This window comes from Papilio polytes, unplaced genomic scaffold (genome assembly GCF_000836215.1).
Source record: "Papilio polytes unplaced genomic scaffold, Ppol_1.0 DF822067.1, whole genome shotgun sequence".
In the NCBI taxonomy this organism is placed as follows: Eukaryota; Metazoa; Arthropoda; class Insecta; order Lepidoptera; family Papilionidae; genus Papilio; species Papilio polytes.
The window spans coordinates 7,779,774-7,800,260 of NW_013527137.1; the positions used below are offsets into that span (position 1 = coordinate 7,779,774).

Below are 20,487 nucleotides of genomic sequence, written 5' to 3' on the forward strand. Positions count from 1 at the left end.
ACTTTTGTACGTTATATGCTGGGTTTCTGAAACTTATTTATTTTATCTCTACCTAATAATGAGTGTTAGATTGACCTAAGTTATAACGAAGTAAAACTTAAGTTACGTAGTTGGGAACCACATTTTATTAATTTATTGTGCTATAAGTACTATCGAATGGTTTAAAGTAGCTAGAAAACCTGCAAATAGAAGCCTTGGAGACTATTGTATTATCGTTCATGTTGCAAATTCTGCTAAATTTGTGGTGAATATTTCATGTTTTGAAGTATTTATGAAAATGTGCATAAGTTTGAAATGAAAGCTTATTGTTTTGGAATTTTATCGTGTTTTGTGTTATTTATAAAGTGCGTGTTAACTGCACATTACCGTTCTAACAAATTAGTCTGCCCCTACCTGTTGATTTGCAATATATTTGCATAAACTTAATGCAATGAGAATTCTTTTAACTTTACAAATAACGTGCAAATAGCTCTAGAAAGGATGAATGAAAACATACTTGCTGTATATTTTAACACTAGCTGTTCCCGTGTGGCTTCATCTGCATAAAATTATGAGAATTTAATTTCATTGTTTACATTTGTCAAATTATCAATTGCAAATGTCAAAATGACATGACATGACAAACCATTGCAACCTTGCTTCCTTGATGTTGGCAGCAACTGATGGTCTCTTTTCCACATTAGGATTTTTTTTACCCCCACAAAATTTTTACCCCCTAAGTTTAAATATAAAGCCTAAAGTGTGACGAAAGTGTAGGGATTTTTATTAAAAAATGGATTATTCAAAAATTTGCTGTAATTGCTGACATCTTAGGCAACAAAGAAGTGTGTGTTTACACTTTATTATAATAGTATAGATAGCATATTTTAATTTAGAATGTTTAAAAGAGATACATTTATACTAAGAAATATGAATTTAGATATGCCAGATAAGTCTAACTGCTACTCAAAGTCAATAAGAAAGTCCTTAAGTGCAGATTTAATATACAAAGCATATAATCTTAAAACTCTTTCAGCCTCACAAATAAACGCGGTATAAAGTTAAACTTAGGAATAAACTGAGTATAAGCAAATATTAATACAAATTTGGCTTATACTCAGTTTATTCCTAAGTTTAACTTTATACCGCGTTTATTTGTAAGGCTATTCATGCTAACACAGAAATTGCAAGGATTTCGTTCTATATTATTTTTTATTGACGAGGTATTGTTTTTTGTTTCAGAGGGAAGAGCGGCGCGAGGAAGCCGCTAGCACTCCCAGAGTGCAACCTAATCCTTTACTGAGGTGAGAGCACTATTCAAATATAAAAATAGATTTTACGTCTTATTTTACGAATATAAATACACGGTTATGCGACCCAAGTTACTGAGGAGAGGTAGAAAATTGAAAATTTCTCATATATACGGATTATGAGAGGTAAATACTCGAGACGCCAACTCGTCGATTATTATGAAGACTATTTTATATCGGTATGAAAATGTCGAACCGGTATGAGAGGATTTTAGAGCATAACTATAGAAATATTCAATTTATTGAACTATCTATTGAGTGAAATAGATAAAAGGGCTTGTTCAAATTATTCACGCAATATAACAACGGTCATCATCATCATCTCCTCACTATAGGTCCCCATTGCGTGGCTTGGAGCCTGCCCTAAGTCAGAGGTGACTAGGCCATAGTCAACCACGCTGGCCCATTGCGGGTTGGTCGACTTCACACATATCTTTGAATATTTGAGCCGATATGAGCAAGTTACACAATGTGTTCCTACACCGTAAGAAGATTGGTTAAATTATGTACATATGAGTATCCGAAAAATCGGAAATCACATTGGTACATGGCGGGAATTGAACCTTAAGTGCTTAAACCACTGAGCCACCGACGCTCTAACAACGTTAGCAGTGTTAAATGATCGCGTTTTCACTTCTAATTTGTTTACAAACATGTTCTCGATCATTAAACAAAATCTGAGATAACAATATTTTCAGTTATAACTTACGATAAGAAAAAACCTGTCGTTAAGTTCTGTTTGTATTAAAAAGTAACAATAATTTTAAACATTTCAAGTGAATAATATGTAAATTAAGTTCTATTCACAGTAAGCTTAAGTTAAATATTTGCGAGCGTAAGCCTCTGCATATTGTATAATGCTTTGCTCGACCGTTAATTATTCCATTGTCAACATTGTAGAAGTTTTTTAATTTCCCAGCGTAAGTTTACGGCCTTGATTATGATATGATGTTTATATTAATTTATTATATTTTAACTGTAATAACTTGCAAAGTAAAGGTAAAGTGTGAAAGCATTGATCTTTTTGGATCTAAATTAAACGTGTAGTTATTTTCTTTGAACTCAAAGCCGCGTACAAAGCGGTTTGCGGTAAACTTTGAAACCTCGTTTTAATAACAGTGATTTATCTAGAGAAGTGCATTACCTCTTAGATTTTTTGTTATATTTAAATGTCTTCAATTAAAATTCACTATAGACTATAGATACAGAATTGTTAGTCTTGCTTCTTGTGCAATATTCATAGTTTTGTATGACAGCTGGCATTGAACGTGTTAATATTATAAAGTTAAATGGAAATAAGAACCGATATTCACACATTTTATAGACAGACAACGTTACGTTTTGCCTATGAATTTATTTTGAAAAGTTTTAGTATTTATATTGACGATACAAACATGTCTGTTTTAATAAGTCTGTGATTATAGCTTTATAAAGGTAAAAATATTTAGTAAGGGTTATAACTTAAATGTTATTGTTAGGTCGCGTACCCTCCCTAACTTCGGCGGCAATCGTTCTCGCGAGGCGTCCCGCTGTGACACATCGCGGCGCGCGCACCACATCACCATGGCATCCGAGGACCTGCTGCAGCCGGGACACGTCGTCAAGGAGAGATGGAAGGTCAGCTATATTCATCAAAAATATTGAAAAAGGAAAGAAAAACTCGTTAAAAGTCTTGGTTAATAATAAATTAGTATGATTTCCTAACACGATAGTGGCATAATTAATAGAGATGAATTTATATTCTAAAATATGAAAATGTGTTCTTCCAGGTTGTAAAAAAGATAGGTGGCGGTGGATTCGGGGAGATCTACGAGGGTCTAGACCTGGTAACACAAGAACAGGTGGCACTCAAAGTGGAGTCAGCTAGACAACCTAAACAAGTACTCAAGATGGAAGTGGCCGTGTTGAAGAAACTACAAGGTATGTGCTATTTTAATAAACATTTGTTATTGATTGTTTAACAGCAGAATATTGAAACGAATCTTATATACTTCTAATAATAATCTTATATCGCTTTGTAAACGTTGCTTACAATATGACTTTAAAATTTGTCGTCTCTCACATTGGAGTTTAGACTGGTTGTTTATTTCAATGTTTCGATATTCGACAAAAAGTATCGCGCGCACACCTTTGACTAAACAATCGCACAACAGTTGTGCGATTGATTGATTTGTTTCGTAGCCAGTTCAACTATTTGCACAACTAAAAATCGAATAGTGTGCGCACTTCCATATAGGTTCATAGGAATCAAAGCGTACTAAATAGTTGTGCGATAATATAGTCAAAGTTGTGCGCTCTAAGATTTAGTACTTCTGTCTATTATATGTTGTCATGTATGAAACGGCCTAGAGCCTAAACGATTGGATCGATGTTAACGATTGAAGTGTCATTGTGTTTTTATTCTTATCCAGAGTGTCATGGATGTGTTTTTTTTTGTTTTTTTAATTAACAAACATTCTTATTTATGTTTTTATATAGGCAAGGAGCATGTGTGTCGTTTCATCGGTTGCGGTCGTAATGCGCGTTTCAACTACGTAGTGATGCAACTGCAGGGTCGGAATCTCGCAGAACTGCGACGAGCGCAGCCCCGAGGAGCTTTCTCACTCTCTACTACTCTACGGTGGGTACAATATGTGATAGTGGCTCCTATGTAAACGAACGTAACTCACAATTTTATCTTACTAAGAGGAGCACCTTTGACTAAGCTGTAACACAATTGTTGTGCGATTGTTAATTGTTTCGTAACGAATGCAACTATTTAGTTGCAGTAAAAATTGAGTGTATCTCCATATAAGCTCATAGAAAACAAAGCGCGACTAAACGATTGTGGGATAGTTTAGTCAGATCTAATATTATAAATGGGAAAGTTTTGATGGATGTTTGTTTTTAGTATAAACTGCCGAATGGATGTTGATGAAACTTGGCATAGAATGTAGATAGTCTGGAAGACGTAGGAAAACATCGGCTCTTTATTCATTTTTTATTATTTTGGTAAAGAGTTGCAGGCGAAAGCTAGTTTTGAATATTTTTTTTAAATTGTATTGTTAATATTTTGTCACTTTTATAATTATTCTAGTATCTAGTATACAAAATAGATTTTAGTATGAATTTAAATTTTTATTTATTTCAGATTGGGCCTTCAAATATTAAAAGCAATAGATTCAATACATTCTGTCGGATTTCTACATAGAGATATTAAACCTGTAAGTAATTTAAATATATTTTTACAAATTTCAATATCGTTCGGAATTTTTTATTATATCGTGTAACTTAAGTAGATTTACTCCACTTACTTAAATGATTATCATCGTGATAACAGAGTAACTTCAGTATCGGCCGGCATCCGTCGAACTGTCGTCGCGTGTACATGCTGGACTTCGGACTGGCGCGCCAGTATACCACCAGCAATGGACAGGTGCGCCCGCCGCGCGCCGCCGCTGGATTCAGAGGTATAACAAGTCATACATTTCCCCTATTCATTACACACTACACATTACACATTACCCACCACTACTGCACATATAGTTTTTTTTTCTCTTAATATTTCCATACTTGTTTATTTTTCTGTTATTGTGTTTTTTCTGGTCATTGGAGTAGGCGCCATCCTAGTTTGCACACCAGTGTCCTGCTCAAGGGGAAACCAATAGAGCTATTTCAATTTTTTATTTATTATACATTACAACACCCATATACAAAATACCAAATATAAGTCATATCCTCCTAGTTTTTGTTCTCTATTTTGGCACGAAGTTATGGATTTGTATTGTAATCTACAGATCTTGTATTCGAATCCTGCTTTGTACCTTTTCGATTTTGGAATTTACAAAATGTCGAAAATTTACATTTATTTCTGTTAATTTAAAATACAACCAAAATTTAGTGTTTACAAAGCCAATTTTAAAATACGAAAAAACAATAAATCGCAAAATTGTGACTTATGATAGTTTACGTAGATGCCATTGTATGTTCCACTGCATCGATTCCTCATTCCTGAAGGTAGCTCTTACCTCCACTAACTTCATATTAAGAAAATTAAAATCAAAGTTTAGTATATTTTTGATTATTTTTTAGGCACTGTGAGATACGCATCTATCAATGCTCATAAAAACAAGGAGATGGGCAGACACGATGATCTCTGGTCGTTGTTCTATATGCTGGTTGAATTCGTCAACGGACAACTGCCTTGGAGGAAGATTAAAGATAAGGAACAGGTTTGTTTTTTATATTAACTACTAGTTGCGCGCGACTTCGCTTGTAATTAAAAATTAATAAAAAATCGCCTATGTTACTGATAACGTAGCTTACTAATGGTGGAAGAATTGTTGAAATCCAGTAGTTTTTAAACTTTTTCAATACATACAATAATACAAATCTTTCCTCTTTATAATATTTGTTAACTTACTTAAAATTTCTGGAATTAAATGTTTTAGAGACAGTCTAAATACTGTTTAATTCAACAATGTCCATTCTAACATAGATTTGTAAGACTACAAATATCCAATCATTGGCTCCTATGTAAATAATCATATCTCACTAATTCATTTTTCATTTAATTTAAGAAAATTATATTATCTGTATCAACAAAAAAAAATCAATATAATTTTGATTAGCACTATCAAGTAAACTGTAATATTTTTCTATAGAAATATTATAAAGAGGAAAGATTGTATTTTTATGTATTTTGTAATAACACAAAAACTGAGCTGATTTAAAAATTCTTACATAAAGCTACGTTATCAGTAACATAGGCTATATTTTTTATTGTTTTTTTAATCACACACAGGCGAATTCGCGAGCAATATATCTCATAAGGTGAAAAACCCATCGACCATACCACTGTATATTGCATTAAACAGAATCTAACGTATATCTGCAGGTGGGGCTGATGAAGGAGAAGTACGACTACCGCCTGCTGCTGAAGCATCTACCATCAGAGCTGCGTCAGTTCCTGGAGCACGTGCAGCAGCTGGAGTACGCGGACTCGCCGGACTACACCATGCTGACGTCACTGCTGGAGCGCTGCTGCAAGCGCCGCGGGATACGGGACTCCGACCCTTATGACTGGGAGAAGGATGTAAGTTCACTCACTAAGGCCTGTCCCACAAAATTGTAAATCGTCTAACAACCCAAAATGTGTTATGGAAATCGGATTTTTATTTTATCTGAGTGACGTTTTCTTTCTATCTGAGACTAAGCCAGTGGTGGGACAGGCCCTAAGAGACATTTACTTCAATTTTTTTAGTGCGTAAAAGGTGTTATATGATGACAGATAGTTATCTGAAGGATGAAAACCTAAGGGAGTAGGCTAAGGGGGGGGGGAGACTATAATGCTCCACTAATGAGCAAATAATTTAAATTGAGGTGAAGAAGAAAATATAAACGTAAACTACCGCTTGGTTGTATCACTTGATGGTTTTAATAGTGTGAGCCATGGACAAGTTACAGTTTTATTATTTCTGTAGTTTGTCCTACATTTAATAAAGTTTACTCTTAAATATTTTTGCTTAAATATTTGAAGTGTATTTTGGTGTGCAGGCTGTAACAGCGGCAGCGGGTGCGCGCGCACGGGCCGCACTAGCGCCCACCGAGCCCGCAGCCACGGAGCCAGACCACGCCCCCGACAGAGTGAGTACTCAAAACATACTAATAATGAACTGTTTTTTAAGTTACGATAAAAAATGCAATTTGACAAAAATATTACTTACTAACTTTCGTCCGCGACTCCGTCCACGTGGAATAAAAAAAAACAAAAGTGAGTAGCCTATGTGTTCTTCCAGACTATCCTCTACATCTATACTAAATTTCATTGAAATCCGTTTAGGCTACAAATTCTTCCATCTATCTAAACTATCGCATTTATAATATTATTATGGTTATTATGATGTAGTTCTCCGTCAATAACAATGGTATATACAGATTCTAAAATGTAGATGCTTATTTCTTTTATTTCAAAATCGTCTCTATTCCATTCGTAACAAGGTTCGTTATCCATTAGCAAGCGCGTGCTTATTTCCATCATTCCAAAATCGACTGTAATTCGTTGACATAAGGGTTCATTATCCATTAGCAGGCGCGTGCTTATTTCCATCATTCCAAAATCGACTTTAATTCGTTGACGTAAAGGTTCATTATCCATTAGCAGGCGCGCCGCCGGCTGGAGACGGAGGGCACGGCGGCGGTGGCGACGGACACGCACACGCACGCGCACAAGGAGAAGCGCGCGGCGCCCGCCAGCCCGCGCCACGCGCACGCGCACCCGCACAGCCCCGCCACGCACCACATCAACGGATACGTCAGTATACTGATACTGAATATTATTCAAAACATTTGTGACCCAATTATTCACCCCTTTAGATAGCGTGATACATGTAACCTATAGCAGAAGTGTAGTACATTTTAGTAAAAAAAATATTCAAATATATTCTGTGATTCCTGATATCCTACATATCTAAGAAATCTGTGTTCATGATTATATTGGTATGATCTAAATTACAATAACAAGTAGTTTCAAACTAATGGGGTTTACATTAGTATATTTTAAAGGGTCATGTTGGCAACGTAAATGTTGTGCCTACTCGCTGTTACACGTGCCGCCCTTGGATGCACCTCGCGGCACGTGTAACCTTGGATGACCGCGGCCGATTAACTAATAAAATCATGGCACGAGGCAGCAGTTATTGAGGTCGCGGCGAAATAATATAAAAAGTCAATATTAAACATATTCGATGTCCAGTATATTGAGAGCAATAAAGGCGTTAGTATCTCAGAGAAAAAGTTTTTATTTTATCATACAGTCCACTACAGGTCATAAAATGTCGATATATTAATTGTAAGTTACTAACATAATTTTGTATGCCCTCAGTCTGCGACGGATAAGGCGACGCCAGAAAAGGAAGCGGAAGTCAGAACTACGCCTGCGCCATCTCCCGACCGACATGTTAATAAGGTATCAATCTTAGATCATTGAACATGATTTATTTTGTTTATAAAATAATTTTTTTTAAGTATAATGATGTGATTATATTTGTGTGAGAGCGTCGGTGGCTCAGTGGTTTAAGCACTTGACTTGTAATCTACAGGTCGTAGGTTCGAATCCGCCATGTACCAATGTGATTTTCGATTTTTCGAATTTTTATATGTACACAATTTACCCGCCGTTCTTACGGTGAAGGAAAACATCGTGATGCAACCTGCGTGTAAACTCAACCCGCACTGGGCCAGCGTGGTTGACTATGGCCTATTCACCCCTTACTTAGGGTAGGCTCGAAGCCCCTCGGTGGGGACGTATAGTGAGCTGGTGTTGATGTTTGTGTTGCAGGAAAGTGGTGCTACAAGCGCGGCGGGCGGCGGGGGCGGTAGTGCGGGTAGCGGGGGCAGCGTGGCGACGCGCCCCGAGCGCCAGAGCGTGCCGCCCTGCAGACCCAGGCCGCCGCCCCTCGGTACGTACTGCACGTATAGTACCTACTCTTAAGAAGAAAATCAGTACTACACTGAATGATGAGCGAACACTAGAACATATTGGCACATCCCATCCCTATGACATCTGTCAATGTCATTCAGACGTTACAATAGCGCGCCAATCTGGCGGTAGGCAGTGTTCTGAGTGTTTAAGTTACGTTGTTACAATTAATGTCTAATAGTACGTACTGTATTTTTTTTTATAACACAAGGTGACAAACGAGCAAGCGGCCACCTAAATCCGCCAAAACGGCGAAGCGACCGCTGCCCATAGACATCCGCAATTGCAGATGCGTTGCCTACCCTTATCCGACGGAGGAGGAGACGCACATAAAGAGGATGTTTCCCTTCCTACGCGTCTCCTCCAGCGTCGAATCCACTTCCCCTTCCCATACTCTCCTTATAAGAATAGGGTGGTGAAGAGAAAGGGACTTCAATTAGGCCTTCGGGACCACACTCATCAGACGAAACACGGAATTGTTTCCATTTCACAACTGTCTTCTGTGTGGTCGTGGTATTACTGGGGGCGTGCTAAGATGTTAAAGCGGGCACTACCACTGTATGTACATAATTTGCGAACTGTACGCATTATGACGTATAACTGTTATTTTATAATACATTATTTAAATGTATTGTACAGCTGGTGGTCCGACGTTGGCCCGCCTCCGCGTGGTGACGGCGCCGCCCACGTGTGTGCAAGAACTAGCGCATGCGCCCTCGCCTTCCCTGCAGGGAGACGCTGTCAGCCCGCGCATCATAGCTGACGTGGACAGCGTGCATTCTGATACACATTTCAAGAGAGGTAGACAAATATATTGATATTATAAAGAGGAAAAATTTGGAATTTTGTATGGATTGAAATAACTCAACTACTGGGTCGATTTCAAAAGTTCACCATTTAAAAGCTATGTTATCAGTGATATAGGCTGTTTTTTATTATTTGTTTAATTTCACGTAGACGAAGTCGCGAGCAACAGCTAGTCTAATAGAAAAGGTAATGGTTGTATATTTGAAATGAATGTGCTCTGAAACAACTGTCTATATAGAGTCTGTATCTGTTAAAAAAATAATATTTTATAAACAACGCAGAAAGAAAAGTTTTGTACGTCTTTCTGTCCATATTTGTTCCGGATAACTTGACGGAACTTTGATTTGACGGTAGCTCATGTATACAAGAATGTGGTTACTTTTTTATTCCGTTCTAACAAATACCGATAGTTTTTAAAATACTTGTAAAAGTCTTGTATAAAGTTTTGTATTTGTTTGTATAAGGTGGCCGTAGGACAGCAAGAGCTCGTGCTGACCAGAGCTACACTCAGTTCGCAGTTATGGATGATGACAATGTGTCTGCATTGCAACAGGTTAGCCTTTTTAATATTTTAATATGGTAGAAACACCTAAACAAGCAAACAGTCTACATTTCGCTAAAATAGCGAAATGACCGTTAAAGACAGTCCAACGACTTAAAAGGTTATGTCGCCTACAGAAAGAGACGTCCTCTCTTCTGCCAAATCCGCTTTATCTTTCCCTTTATTATAAGAAATGGGTAGAAAGCAAAAGCATTAACAGGTGGGAGGGTAGGGGCGAGGGTAGAGACGCCAAATATGTAAAATAGATATAAAAATTACTAAGAATAAGACCTTATTCATTTTAGTTTCTCACGCAGACCTAGCTTAGATCCCATAATAAGACGGGGAAGATATTTTTCACTGAAATATTTAATGTAATCTTATTTGACAATGTATTTATAATATTACAGATGACGAAGGGAGGTGCGTTGACTCTGGTCTCGCTTTGGAAGTCGCAGTTCGACGACTCTGAGGAGACCACAGATAACGAGTGGAAACAGGAGCAGCTGCAGGTATATAAACACGTATGTACGTCCTCACAACACATACATACTATCTACTTGGTAATGAGTTATATAGCGTACCGTGACTTCGTCCGCGAAATAAAAAAAACTACATATGTGATAAATTTCGTCGAAATCTGTTTAACGTTGTAAATATATCAAAGTAAGAAATATCTATCCACCCAAATTTTCTCATTTATGATATTAGTATGATGTACAATAATATAGATAGGTAACAAGTCAATTTAGGTCTAACCAATAGTGAAGTCTTGAATGGCCTTATTTCATAATTTCTCTAAGTTTTCGGCTTTTGTAAATAAAAGCCAAAAGGTTATTCTACGCGCTTTACCAAACCACATATAAAATTCTTAAACCATAATTAAAATCTTTTTATCTGGGGTTACTGTCAAACTTTCTCTTATGTACAAATTTCATATCTTTTCCATTCGTGTTTGTTGAGTATCTGCAAGGAACAAGGCAATATTATTTTGGTACACCGCGTATTTCCCCGACTTTTCCCCTAACAAAATGTTTATGGCCTTTTTGTCCTTTTTTCCCTTCAACTTTAACATCTTTGTCTAATATTACTCAACAGTCGCCAGAGCACCGTGGCGGGCGAGCGACGAGCGCGGTGTCGAGCTGCTCCAACGCAGCGCGCACGCAGCTGCCCGCCACGCACACGCAGCACACGCAGCACACGCAGCCCTCGCTGCCCACCCCGCCCACGCAGCAGCCGGCACCGCCCTCCCCCAGCAAACCAACACACAACCAGGTAACATCATTGTAACATTTCGAGTATTCCGTCACATAACCTACCGGTTTAAAAAAAATAAATTGTAAGCTAGCTAATTTTACATATATATTTGTCGGGAATAATAATCGATTCTAATCGCAATCAATCGATTATCATTGGAATGATACTCCAATGATAATCGATTAGAATTAGAACTTTGACGACGATATATTTTTTTCTAGTAGGAAAGATCCCCTATATTCAATCTGAACATCTTAATTATATATTGAAAAATGCTAATATTTATTCCATTTCTAATAATAATAATATGGATATATATTAACAAAACCTAATTTAAAAATTATGTTAATATAATCCTAACCTTTATCCATACCATTATATTTATAGCATGTCAATATAAATATGATTAAAATATCAATTTTTCGTCCCTAAATGTCCCACTAACGACAGATAACACTAAACTAAGCATTACACACAACATACAAATATGTGGGAAATTGTGCAAGAATTAGTTCCAACGACTTCTCCGGCGGCACGAGAAGCGTAATCAGGTATATTTATATGAGCAACTGTGATAAATCTTTGGATTTACCGTAGGCTTCCACTGCTGAAACAGGTCATCCTACTCACTCTCTTAGAAAATAAAGAACAATATGTGCACAGATGCAGTGGAAGTCCACGGTTAGTCTGAATACATATTTGCATTACATTATTTATAATAAGAATAAAATCGAGTTTCCGTAGAATTTGTTTTGTATTTTCAAGTGAATTAATTTTTCGTTTATCGAATCAGGTAGAAGTAGTGGAGAAAGTTGAAAAGGTTGAGAAAACAGAGAAGACGAAGAACGACGCGAAGGTCCGTTGCTGTTTGCACAGCGCCGGTATTGACGCCTTCCCGCACTTGCGGCCCACACTGCCGCGCAGCTGGACATTGCCTGCTATTGGTATATATCTTACTAATATTATAAATACGAAAGTTTGGATGAATGGATGGATGGATGTTTGTTAGAGTTTGTAGTCTAAACTGCTGAATGGATCTCGAAGTTGTTTTTGTTCTACGCAGACTAGGTCGCGGGAGAAAGCTAGTTTCATAACCCTATCATGACAAACTAGAAACAGAAATTTAAAAAGGACGGATAGGAGTGGATGTGAAATAATGGAAGGGAAAATATCCCCTTTCTGTGCGTCCACCCCTTTGAGTAAAAGTACAGAATTTGCGGATGTTTTTGAGTAGCGGTTGTCTCTTAATTCGGCAAATTCAAGTCGTTATTTGCTCGTTTGAAAGTGATTATATTCAAAATGGAGATTTATTATTTATTTTTTTATAGTTTTTTGCTTGAAATTCTCGTAAATGTAGTAATGTTACCTAGGTTCCCGTGTGAGGTCACTCCGTCCGCCGCTGCTGCAGCAGGCGTCGTTCGACGGCGGCGCGGCGGGCGCGCTGCGCTACCGGCTGGACGTGATGCGCGGCGTGGCGGCGCGCAGCGACGGACCCTCGCCTGAACCCTCGCCGCCCAGAGCTGCCAGTTTACCAGTAAGTATCTATCCAGCTTGAAGGACCAACATGTGACGAGTATTTAGTTTCTATTTAATTTAACAGGAAAGTTGATAAAATGACATATTTAGAAACTATCTGTAGTTTTCATTCACACTTTATTAAGTGTATTACAGATAGTTAAAACAGAACAAAAGTATTTATATTTTCATATGACAGCGTTTTTATATCGCACAGTGTGGCATTTTAAGCGCTGGATATATGAGCGTATGATTTAGAGCGTTAAAAAAACGCGCGTGTTAATATTTGCTTAAAATTTGCTCAGCTTTTTCAACCTTAAATGTTAGTTCCTAATTTTTTCAGGAAATTGCATGTAATAGAATGTATTAAAATAAAATTATGGCACTAGGATGTGTCGCGGTCCGGCAGCGGGTCGGCGTCAGACCGCGGCGGAGCGCGCGCGCGGCCGGCGGAGCGCACCGTGTCCAGCCGGCTGGAGATACGCGTGCGCGCCACGCCGGAGCCGCACGGCTCGCCCGCGCACGCCGGCACACAAGGTACTCACTTCTACTTGCACTATGTACAGGGCAGTAGTGCTATGGTTTAAACAGACTAAGGGTCTTTACACACTTCACAATGTTTCAATACAATTTATTTATTTATGTAGGATTGCTAACAAAATATGTTAATACCGATACAGTGGTTGAATTTTAGTTAAAAAAGGCAAATACATTCAAAGAAAAAATTTGACAAGTTTCGTTACATGTTAAAGTAAACCTACTTAATAATAACTATTTCTATCACAGTCATTACACTAAGAGAGTAAAGTATAGAAGGTTATTATAAAAAACAATATAAATGCGAGTTTGGATGGATCGATGGATGGATGTTACTACGTATCCGCATAACACATAGGCTGCTTACTATTTTTTTTTTAATTTCGTGCAAACCCACTATGCTTACCTCATGTTAAATGAATACGGCTTGAAGGACCATATCTAATCTTAGTTTTTGTAGGCGATCCCTAACTGAATTTTAAAAAATAATAATTGATAGCAAATATATTCTAGGATATAGTTCTATGTCTATGCCAAATTTCATCGAGATCTATCAAACCATTCTGAATATACGTTGGAAAAAACATCCATCTAACTAAATTTTCGTATTTATAACATTAATAAAATAAAATTATTTTATTTTAGTAAATTATAATCTTTCTTGTTACTATTTTTCAGTGCGTATCCACTCAGTGGTGACAGGCGGGGAGCCGGTGCGACTGAACCATGAAGAGGCGTCCGTCTATTACGATGCTACTGAGCACCAGCGGGCCCCCCCCCCCCCATATACCCTACCTTTTCCCCTTTTATCTTTACGTACTACGGGGAATCCTCTTTTTATTTGTAAAAAAATCTCTATATTCATTCTTCAGCTTTTGCTACTGACTCCGTCCATGGAGAATTAAAAATAGTAAATGTAGTAATAGTAAATTATGAATGCGAGGTACAGAGCAGGTTGGAAGAATGGCGGGTTAAATTGGAGGGAGCTGGTCTTAAAATCAGCAGGACCAAAACTGAACATTTGTTTTGCGATTTTGGCGGTCCGACCAGCTTCTCTCCAATCGCCTTAAATGGTGTGCCTCTACCAACCTGCTCCGACTTTAAGTACCTCGGTTCTCTAGTCCAGTCCGACGGTGGCGTTGACCGAGACGTAAAAAGCCGAATAAATGCAGGTTGGATGAAATGGCGACAGGTTACTGGTGTGACTTGTGATCCAAGAATGCCTCTTAGGCTTAAGGGACAGATCTACAAGTCCATCATAAGACCTGTCGTATTGTATGGATCTGAATGCTGGGCCACCAAAGTTGCGGATGAAAGGAGATTGCATGTGGCTGAGATGCGTATGTTAAGATGGATGTGTGGTGTGACAAGATTGGATAAAGTTAAGAATGTGTACATTAGAGGAAGTTTGAAAGTAGCGCCAGTGGTGGAGAAATTGAGAAGCAAAAGGTTAGCGTGGTATGGACATGTTATGCGACGAAATGATGGGGACATAAACCAGAAAGTGTTGAGATTGAATGTGGATGGCTACAAAGGAAGAGGAAGACCGAAGAAAGTATGGATGGATTGTGTGAAGGAAGATATGCTTAAGAAAGGAGTGGATTCAGATATGACGGCTGATAGAGATTTATGGAAGAGCAGCACATACTGTGCCGACCCTCCATAAGGGATAAGGGCAAGTGGATGATGATCTTACTCGAAGACAACGTAGCCATTTATCGGTGAAATAATTTTAAAATTCGGCCTAGTAGTTTAAGACTTATTTCTATTCATACAAAAATCTAGAAATATAAATATTTCCCCATCATAATTAATATAAATAAAGAGATGTATTTTTAAGACCTGTTTATTGTTTGTTTTTTCAGATCTTCAACACGCAGCGTAGACAAAAGTCAAAGCCCCGCGGCTGTAGAGAGGACACGACTTGATGCGATACAAGACAGGTAAACGTAATATTATTTTAATACTAACTGCTGTAGGATTTTACATTTAAAAAATAATGTAGAAACGTAATGTAAACGTAATGTGGAAGGGTACATCGGTAGAGGTAGACCTAGAAAGAGATGGATGGATTGCGTGAAAGGTGACATGATCAAGGGAGTGATGACTGAGATGACGGATGATAGAGTTATTTGGAGGACAAAAACCTGTTGCGCCGACCCTACGGGAGTAGGATAAGGAGATGATGATGATGATGATGATGTAGAAATGTATGGAAATATACGTGAACTAGATATTTAAAAAAATAATAGCTTATCTGTTCTAGACTGTTTTACATCTATGTCCAATTTCAACTAGATCCGTTGAGCCATTCAGGAGATAGATATTATGTAGTAAAAGGTCCATCCATCCGTAGCGTATCTATAATATTAGTAAATTAGTAAATAAATCAGTAAAGTAAAGTAAGATTGTTCAATTTCCAGAAGCAGTTCAGTAACACGACGCGAAGTTAATGCAGCTGGTGACAGTTCTCACAGCCTTAGAGATGTAAGTACAAATAAAAATTCGAATTAATTACTAGCATTAATTGAATTTTAGTTCATTTGATTTAAAAAAAAAATTAGGGTGATCCATATTATTATTAGGGTTTTTTTTTAAAGCACACGGTACTAGTATACATGTTGTATACTAGCTGCTCTCGACTTCGCCCATGTGAATTTAAAAAATAACAAATATTACTTATGTTATTCACTGATAACATAACTTTTTAATGGTGAAAGTATTTTGGCAATCGGCCGAGTAGTTTTTGAGTTATTTGAATACAAAAATACAAATATTTCCTTTTTATAATATTAGTATAGATATAGATTATATTTAATGTTTCAGCGATCTACATCTCGTATTCCTGTGGCGACGGGTGCTGCGGTGGGTGCAGGGGGTGCAGGGGGCGCGGCTGGGGGTGCAGGCGGTGGGTGCGGGGGGTGCGGCGAGGCGCGCGGCGGGCGGCTAGCCAAGTGCGCCTCCTGGAGTGGCGATGGACCATTGTCGCCATCCCCAGACCCCAATGACCTCACGCCAGGTAACAAATAATAATGTAGTCAGAGAATTAAATTTACTACCCACTTGAATCTGTAATTTAGCATCTATGTTGGCTAAATGGGAAGGATACAAACGTCTTTGAATATTTGATATAAAAAATTACAGTGAATAAAAATTCTTAAAATATTTAACTGCTTAGAATTTATCCGAGTATAAGCAAAATTTGTGCCAACATTTGCTTATATTCAATTTATTCCTAAGTTTAAGTTTTACCGCGTTTATTTGTAAAGCTATAAGGGTTTAGTATTAAAATGTATGATCTTTTTTACTATCTAGCTCTGCGCAGACGTCGTCAGAACGCCAATGACAAGTACGCGGTGGACCCCGCGCGGGAATTGAACCTGAGATTCGCGCGCCCGAGGCACCGCCAGCCGCCGCAGCCGCACACCAGGTATTTATATAAATATATACACAAATATCTTATTAACTCGGAATGGAACAATGTACGTATGTCGATATATTAACTCATCTGCGTTTAACCTTTTATGTATATGTTGTAATCAGAAGAAGAAATCAATTTGAATTTAAGTCATAATTAGAACACGAGCGCTGCCAAGGGACTTTCGTGATTACAAGGACAACTTAGATTATTCTGAAAATAGGGATTGTTGCGAGAACATTGTTCGAACGATATGAGCTTGGTAGATTGATGATATCACATATGACATATATAGGTTTATCTATTAGGTTTTGTCGCTACTCCGTTCGCGTGGAATTAAAATAAACACTGAAATATCGTATGCATTCTTCTAAACTATGTTCTATGTCTATGCCAAACTACATCGAGATTTGAAAGCTGTTTTGAAGATGTTTTCTAACAGTCATCTCATTTATAATATTAGTAGTAGTTAGTATAGTCTTGAAGAACACATATGTACTCACGGAAGGAGTCACGGGCGAAAGCTAGTATATAAATAATTAAATAATGTATGTGTACAGTAGGAGCGGCGCGCGCGGCGTGCCGGCGCTGCTGCTGTCGTCTCCGCCGGCGTCGGGCTCCGCCGCGTCCGGCGCCTCGGGCTCCTCCTCCTCCGGCTCCCCGCCGCCCGCGCCGCCGCCCGCCGCCGCGCCCCCGCACAACGCCGCGCGCGCGCGCCGCTTCAGGCCGCTCTCGATCGCACCATAGGTACACATACTTTGTCTTTTTATTATTTACAAAGACATGAAAGGATTGAGTAAAAGGTGACGTGATCAAAAAAGAGTTATGACTGAAATGACTTTTTTTATATATTATAAGTTAGCAAACGAATAAGCGGCCACCTGAATCCACCGAAATGGAAAGCGACCGCTGCCCATAGACATCGGCAATTGTAGATGCGTTGCCTACCCTTAATCGACGAAGACGCACAGGATATTTCCCCTTCCTATGTGACTTCTCCGAGGTCAAATCCACTTTCCTTCCCATCCTTTCCTCTTAAAAAAAGACGGAAAGGAAAAGGAACTAAAATCAGCCCTCCGACGCGATTGCATTTCACAGAGAGGGAAACAAGGGAAAAATATATCTTATCACGGCGTCCTTTTCCCTGTCGAACATTGGTAGACAACGAATCTGCACATGCAGATATCTATGGGCAAAGATCTGGCCATTTTGCTATAAAAAGTATCTGTTTTCAAACAGGTGATTCCGCAGTGAAAACTCACGGTTGCAGATGTCACAAAGACACTACCAGAATTTAATTTCTTTACACTGATTCCGTTATTTCCTTTTACTAACAAAATTCATTTAACAGTTACAATTAATAATTTATTAATAATGTAAATAATGAAACATTGAAAGCCATTATGAAAATGTTACCCTCTAAATTTCGAAATTTATTACTCTATGCACCTTGTATGAATTAAATTGAAAAGGAAAATTGGGGTTTTTTCTCGTAGGGCCGTTCTGCCCTCGATTGACGATTGATTCTATTTATCTAATGGGGGAAAGATTCAATATGGATATATTGAATCTTTACCTTAATCTTTACCAGAATAGTCATCCTATTGGATAATAGGATGACTATTCTGGTCTTATCCCTTAGTGTTGAAATTATATTATAGATAAAAAAATCAAGTCATTCTTGACTAAATATTATGACAGAGAATATTTTAGATTAAAAACAGAAATTCCAAGGAGTATTTCAACATATAAGCCAATAGGCCTAAGGGACAATACCAAAAAAATAGTTATCCAAATTTATTTGACTCTTTTTTTCGATATTTGACGATTTTTTTCTTATCTTCCAGGAGACGGCCACCGGCTGTGACGTCACAGTTGAGAATCCTTTCTAAGATGGCCGAGACACGTCCGCAAAAACTGTTGGAATACTCTAAATATATTATATTTTCGCAAATCAAGTCTACGCCGCGGTGAGTACGAGAGACATTATGTACATGTATAGTGCTACAAAATTATCTGGCTCATAGGATGGTTAGAATAGGGCGGGCGTCCGCCCAGGGCACTGGATAGTAAAGGGCGTCAAAGTCAGTGAATTACAGTCCCCTAAGCCTGTTAACCTCCCTCCCTCCCCTTCCCCCAAAGGTAAAAAGGGCGAGCAGTACAAATTTCGACCAGGGCGTTGGTAACACTAGAAGCAATACTGCCTCAAGGAAAGTCACTTGTCTTGTTAGTTTTGTCATATGTAAAATCTATTTAGGCATAGACAAAATAGTCTAGAAATTTGTTATTTTTGCCGCTGGCAGGACTGCACTGCTATTGTAACCGGGTCGGATAAGTTAGTCGGACTATTAAAATGTATGTACAGTCTAAGAAATCATATCCCACACACTCAATGCTACGCCAAATGTCAATTGTTTTGAAAAAATGTTAAAAAATATGCATTTTGCTTATTGAAATATTACTGTGATTTTTTTTAAAAAATAATAAAAAATGTTAAAAATATAACACTATAGTACAAATTGTTATCGAGTGACAGAAAAAAACGCTTAAAAATGTGTTCCAATGCACATATCTGAGTGTAAATTACCGTAAAGGTGAAGCCACACTAAAGTTGATTATTTAAAATGTTAATTTTTCTAACATTTTCATCTAAAAAAAATATAAACACTTCAGTGTGGCCTCGCCCTAAGGATTTAGTCGATTGAATTTCTTAGACCGTGCGTACAAACGGGGAAAATATTCAAAAATATGTAATTATCGATTTTTTAAATCATTGCTTATATTAAGCCAAAAGTATATAATTATTTTTATATGCCCACAAATACCTTCGAAGCCACATTGTATATTTCCGGAAGAGAAATATATTTTTGGCTTAGTATTGAATTCTGGAGTGCTAGGCTATTTACCTTATTGTTTATAAGGAATTTAATAGCGTTATTCGATTTTGCTATTTCCCTCGGCATAGAAAGCAAATGGGAATGTTCCAACGATTTTTAATAAAAAAAAACATGTTAAACGTCACTTTTTAATACAAATTGTGGTCTTAAATGTGTTAAAATCAATGCAATAAAATTTCTCTTGTGCTTTCTATATCGTGAGATTAAGGGCCTGTCCCACCAAATAGTAAATTGTGTAATAACAGACTAACGTGTAAAATGTGATGGAAATATCGGATTTTGTTGCTTTATCTGACAGTGACGTCATTTTTAAGCTATCTGAGCTAGCCAGTGGTGGGACAGGCCCTAAGTTTCGTACCTTAAGGTGCTTATTGTGAATAAAATTTCTTAGATCTCTTGTTAGATAGAACTTGCCTTTTTAAATCTAATTGACAGATAGTCGTTTGTTGAAGTTTGAACGAGTTTGTTTGATACAAATTTGTTACAGCTTATAGATAATGGCTGATATCGATTAAAAAATAGTGAGCGGGAAAGATATATTGTGCTGTGTTGTTAAAAATTCAGCCTTGAGAAATGTTGTTAAAATCTTCGATTATTTTTATTTGCACGTAAAAGGCGTTGCCTAAAGGCATTCTCTACAAATTCATTGTATTTTTTTCATGTTATCCATCAAAATTTATTATTTATTTCATTTTTTAATATAGTTTATTGTTTTGTCATGATGCACGAGTATTTTTTATTAAAAAAAAAAGTCAAAAAGAAGTCCA

General features: G+C 37.6%; 1 protein-coding gene across 1 annotated transcript in view; it reads left to right on the forward strand.

Moving 5' to 3' along the window:
• Nucleotides 1-19,473, forward strand: part of LOC106107311 (tau-tubulin kinase 1) — a 45,914-nt gene extending 26,441 nt beyond the window's left edge. Inside the window, exons 5-30 of the mRNA XM_013288115.1 lie at nucleotides 1,222-1,283; nucleotides 2,768-2,906; nucleotides 3,059-3,209; nucleotides 3,768-3,909; nucleotides 4,420-4,492; nucleotides 4,609-4,738; nucleotides 5,361-5,500; nucleotides 6,166-6,363; nucleotides 6,825-6,914; nucleotides 7,429-7,581; nucleotides 8,152-8,235; nucleotides 8,608-8,728; nucleotides 9,388-9,549; nucleotides 10,020-10,108; nucleotides 10,507-10,620; nucleotides 11,195-11,371; nucleotides 12,147-12,297; nucleotides 12,724-12,887; nucleotides 13,258-13,405; nucleotides 14,084-14,180; nucleotides 15,268-15,348; nucleotides 15,829-15,892; nucleotides 16,232-16,424; nucleotides 16,721-16,835; nucleotides 17,384-17,570; nucleotides 18,671-19,473. Of these exons, the coding sequence (XP_013143569.1) occupies nucleotides 1,222-1,283; nucleotides 2,768-2,906; nucleotides 3,059-3,209; nucleotides 3,768-3,909; nucleotides 4,420-4,492; nucleotides 4,609-4,738; nucleotides 5,361-5,500; nucleotides 6,166-6,363; nucleotides 6,825-6,914; nucleotides 7,429-7,581; nucleotides 8,152-8,235; nucleotides 8,608-8,728; nucleotides 9,388-9,549; nucleotides 10,020-10,108; nucleotides 10,507-10,620; nucleotides 11,195-11,371; nucleotides 12,147-12,297; nucleotides 12,724-12,887; nucleotides 13,258-13,405; nucleotides 14,084-14,180; nucleotides 15,268-15,348; nucleotides 15,829-15,892; nucleotides 16,232-16,424; nucleotides 16,721-16,835; nucleotides 17,384-17,570 (3,225 nt within the window). The 3' untranslated portion in view covers nucleotides 18,671-19,473. The remainder of the gene's footprint in view (nucleotides 1-1,221; nucleotides 1,284-2,767; nucleotides 2,907-3,058; nucleotides 3,210-3,767; nucleotides 3,910-4,419; nucleotides 4,493-4,608; nucleotides 4,739-5,360; nucleotides 5,501-6,165; nucleotides 6,364-6,824; nucleotides 6,915-7,428; nucleotides 7,582-8,151; nucleotides 8,236-8,607; nucleotides 8,729-9,387; nucleotides 9,550-10,019; nucleotides 10,109-10,506; nucleotides 10,621-11,194; nucleotides 11,372-12,146; nucleotides 12,298-12,723; nucleotides 12,888-13,257; nucleotides 13,406-14,083; nucleotides 14,181-15,267; nucleotides 15,349-15,828; nucleotides 15,893-16,231; nucleotides 16,425-16,720; nucleotides 16,836-17,383; nucleotides 17,571-18,670) is intronic.
• Nucleotides 19,474-20,487: the final 1,014 nt, after the last annotated feature.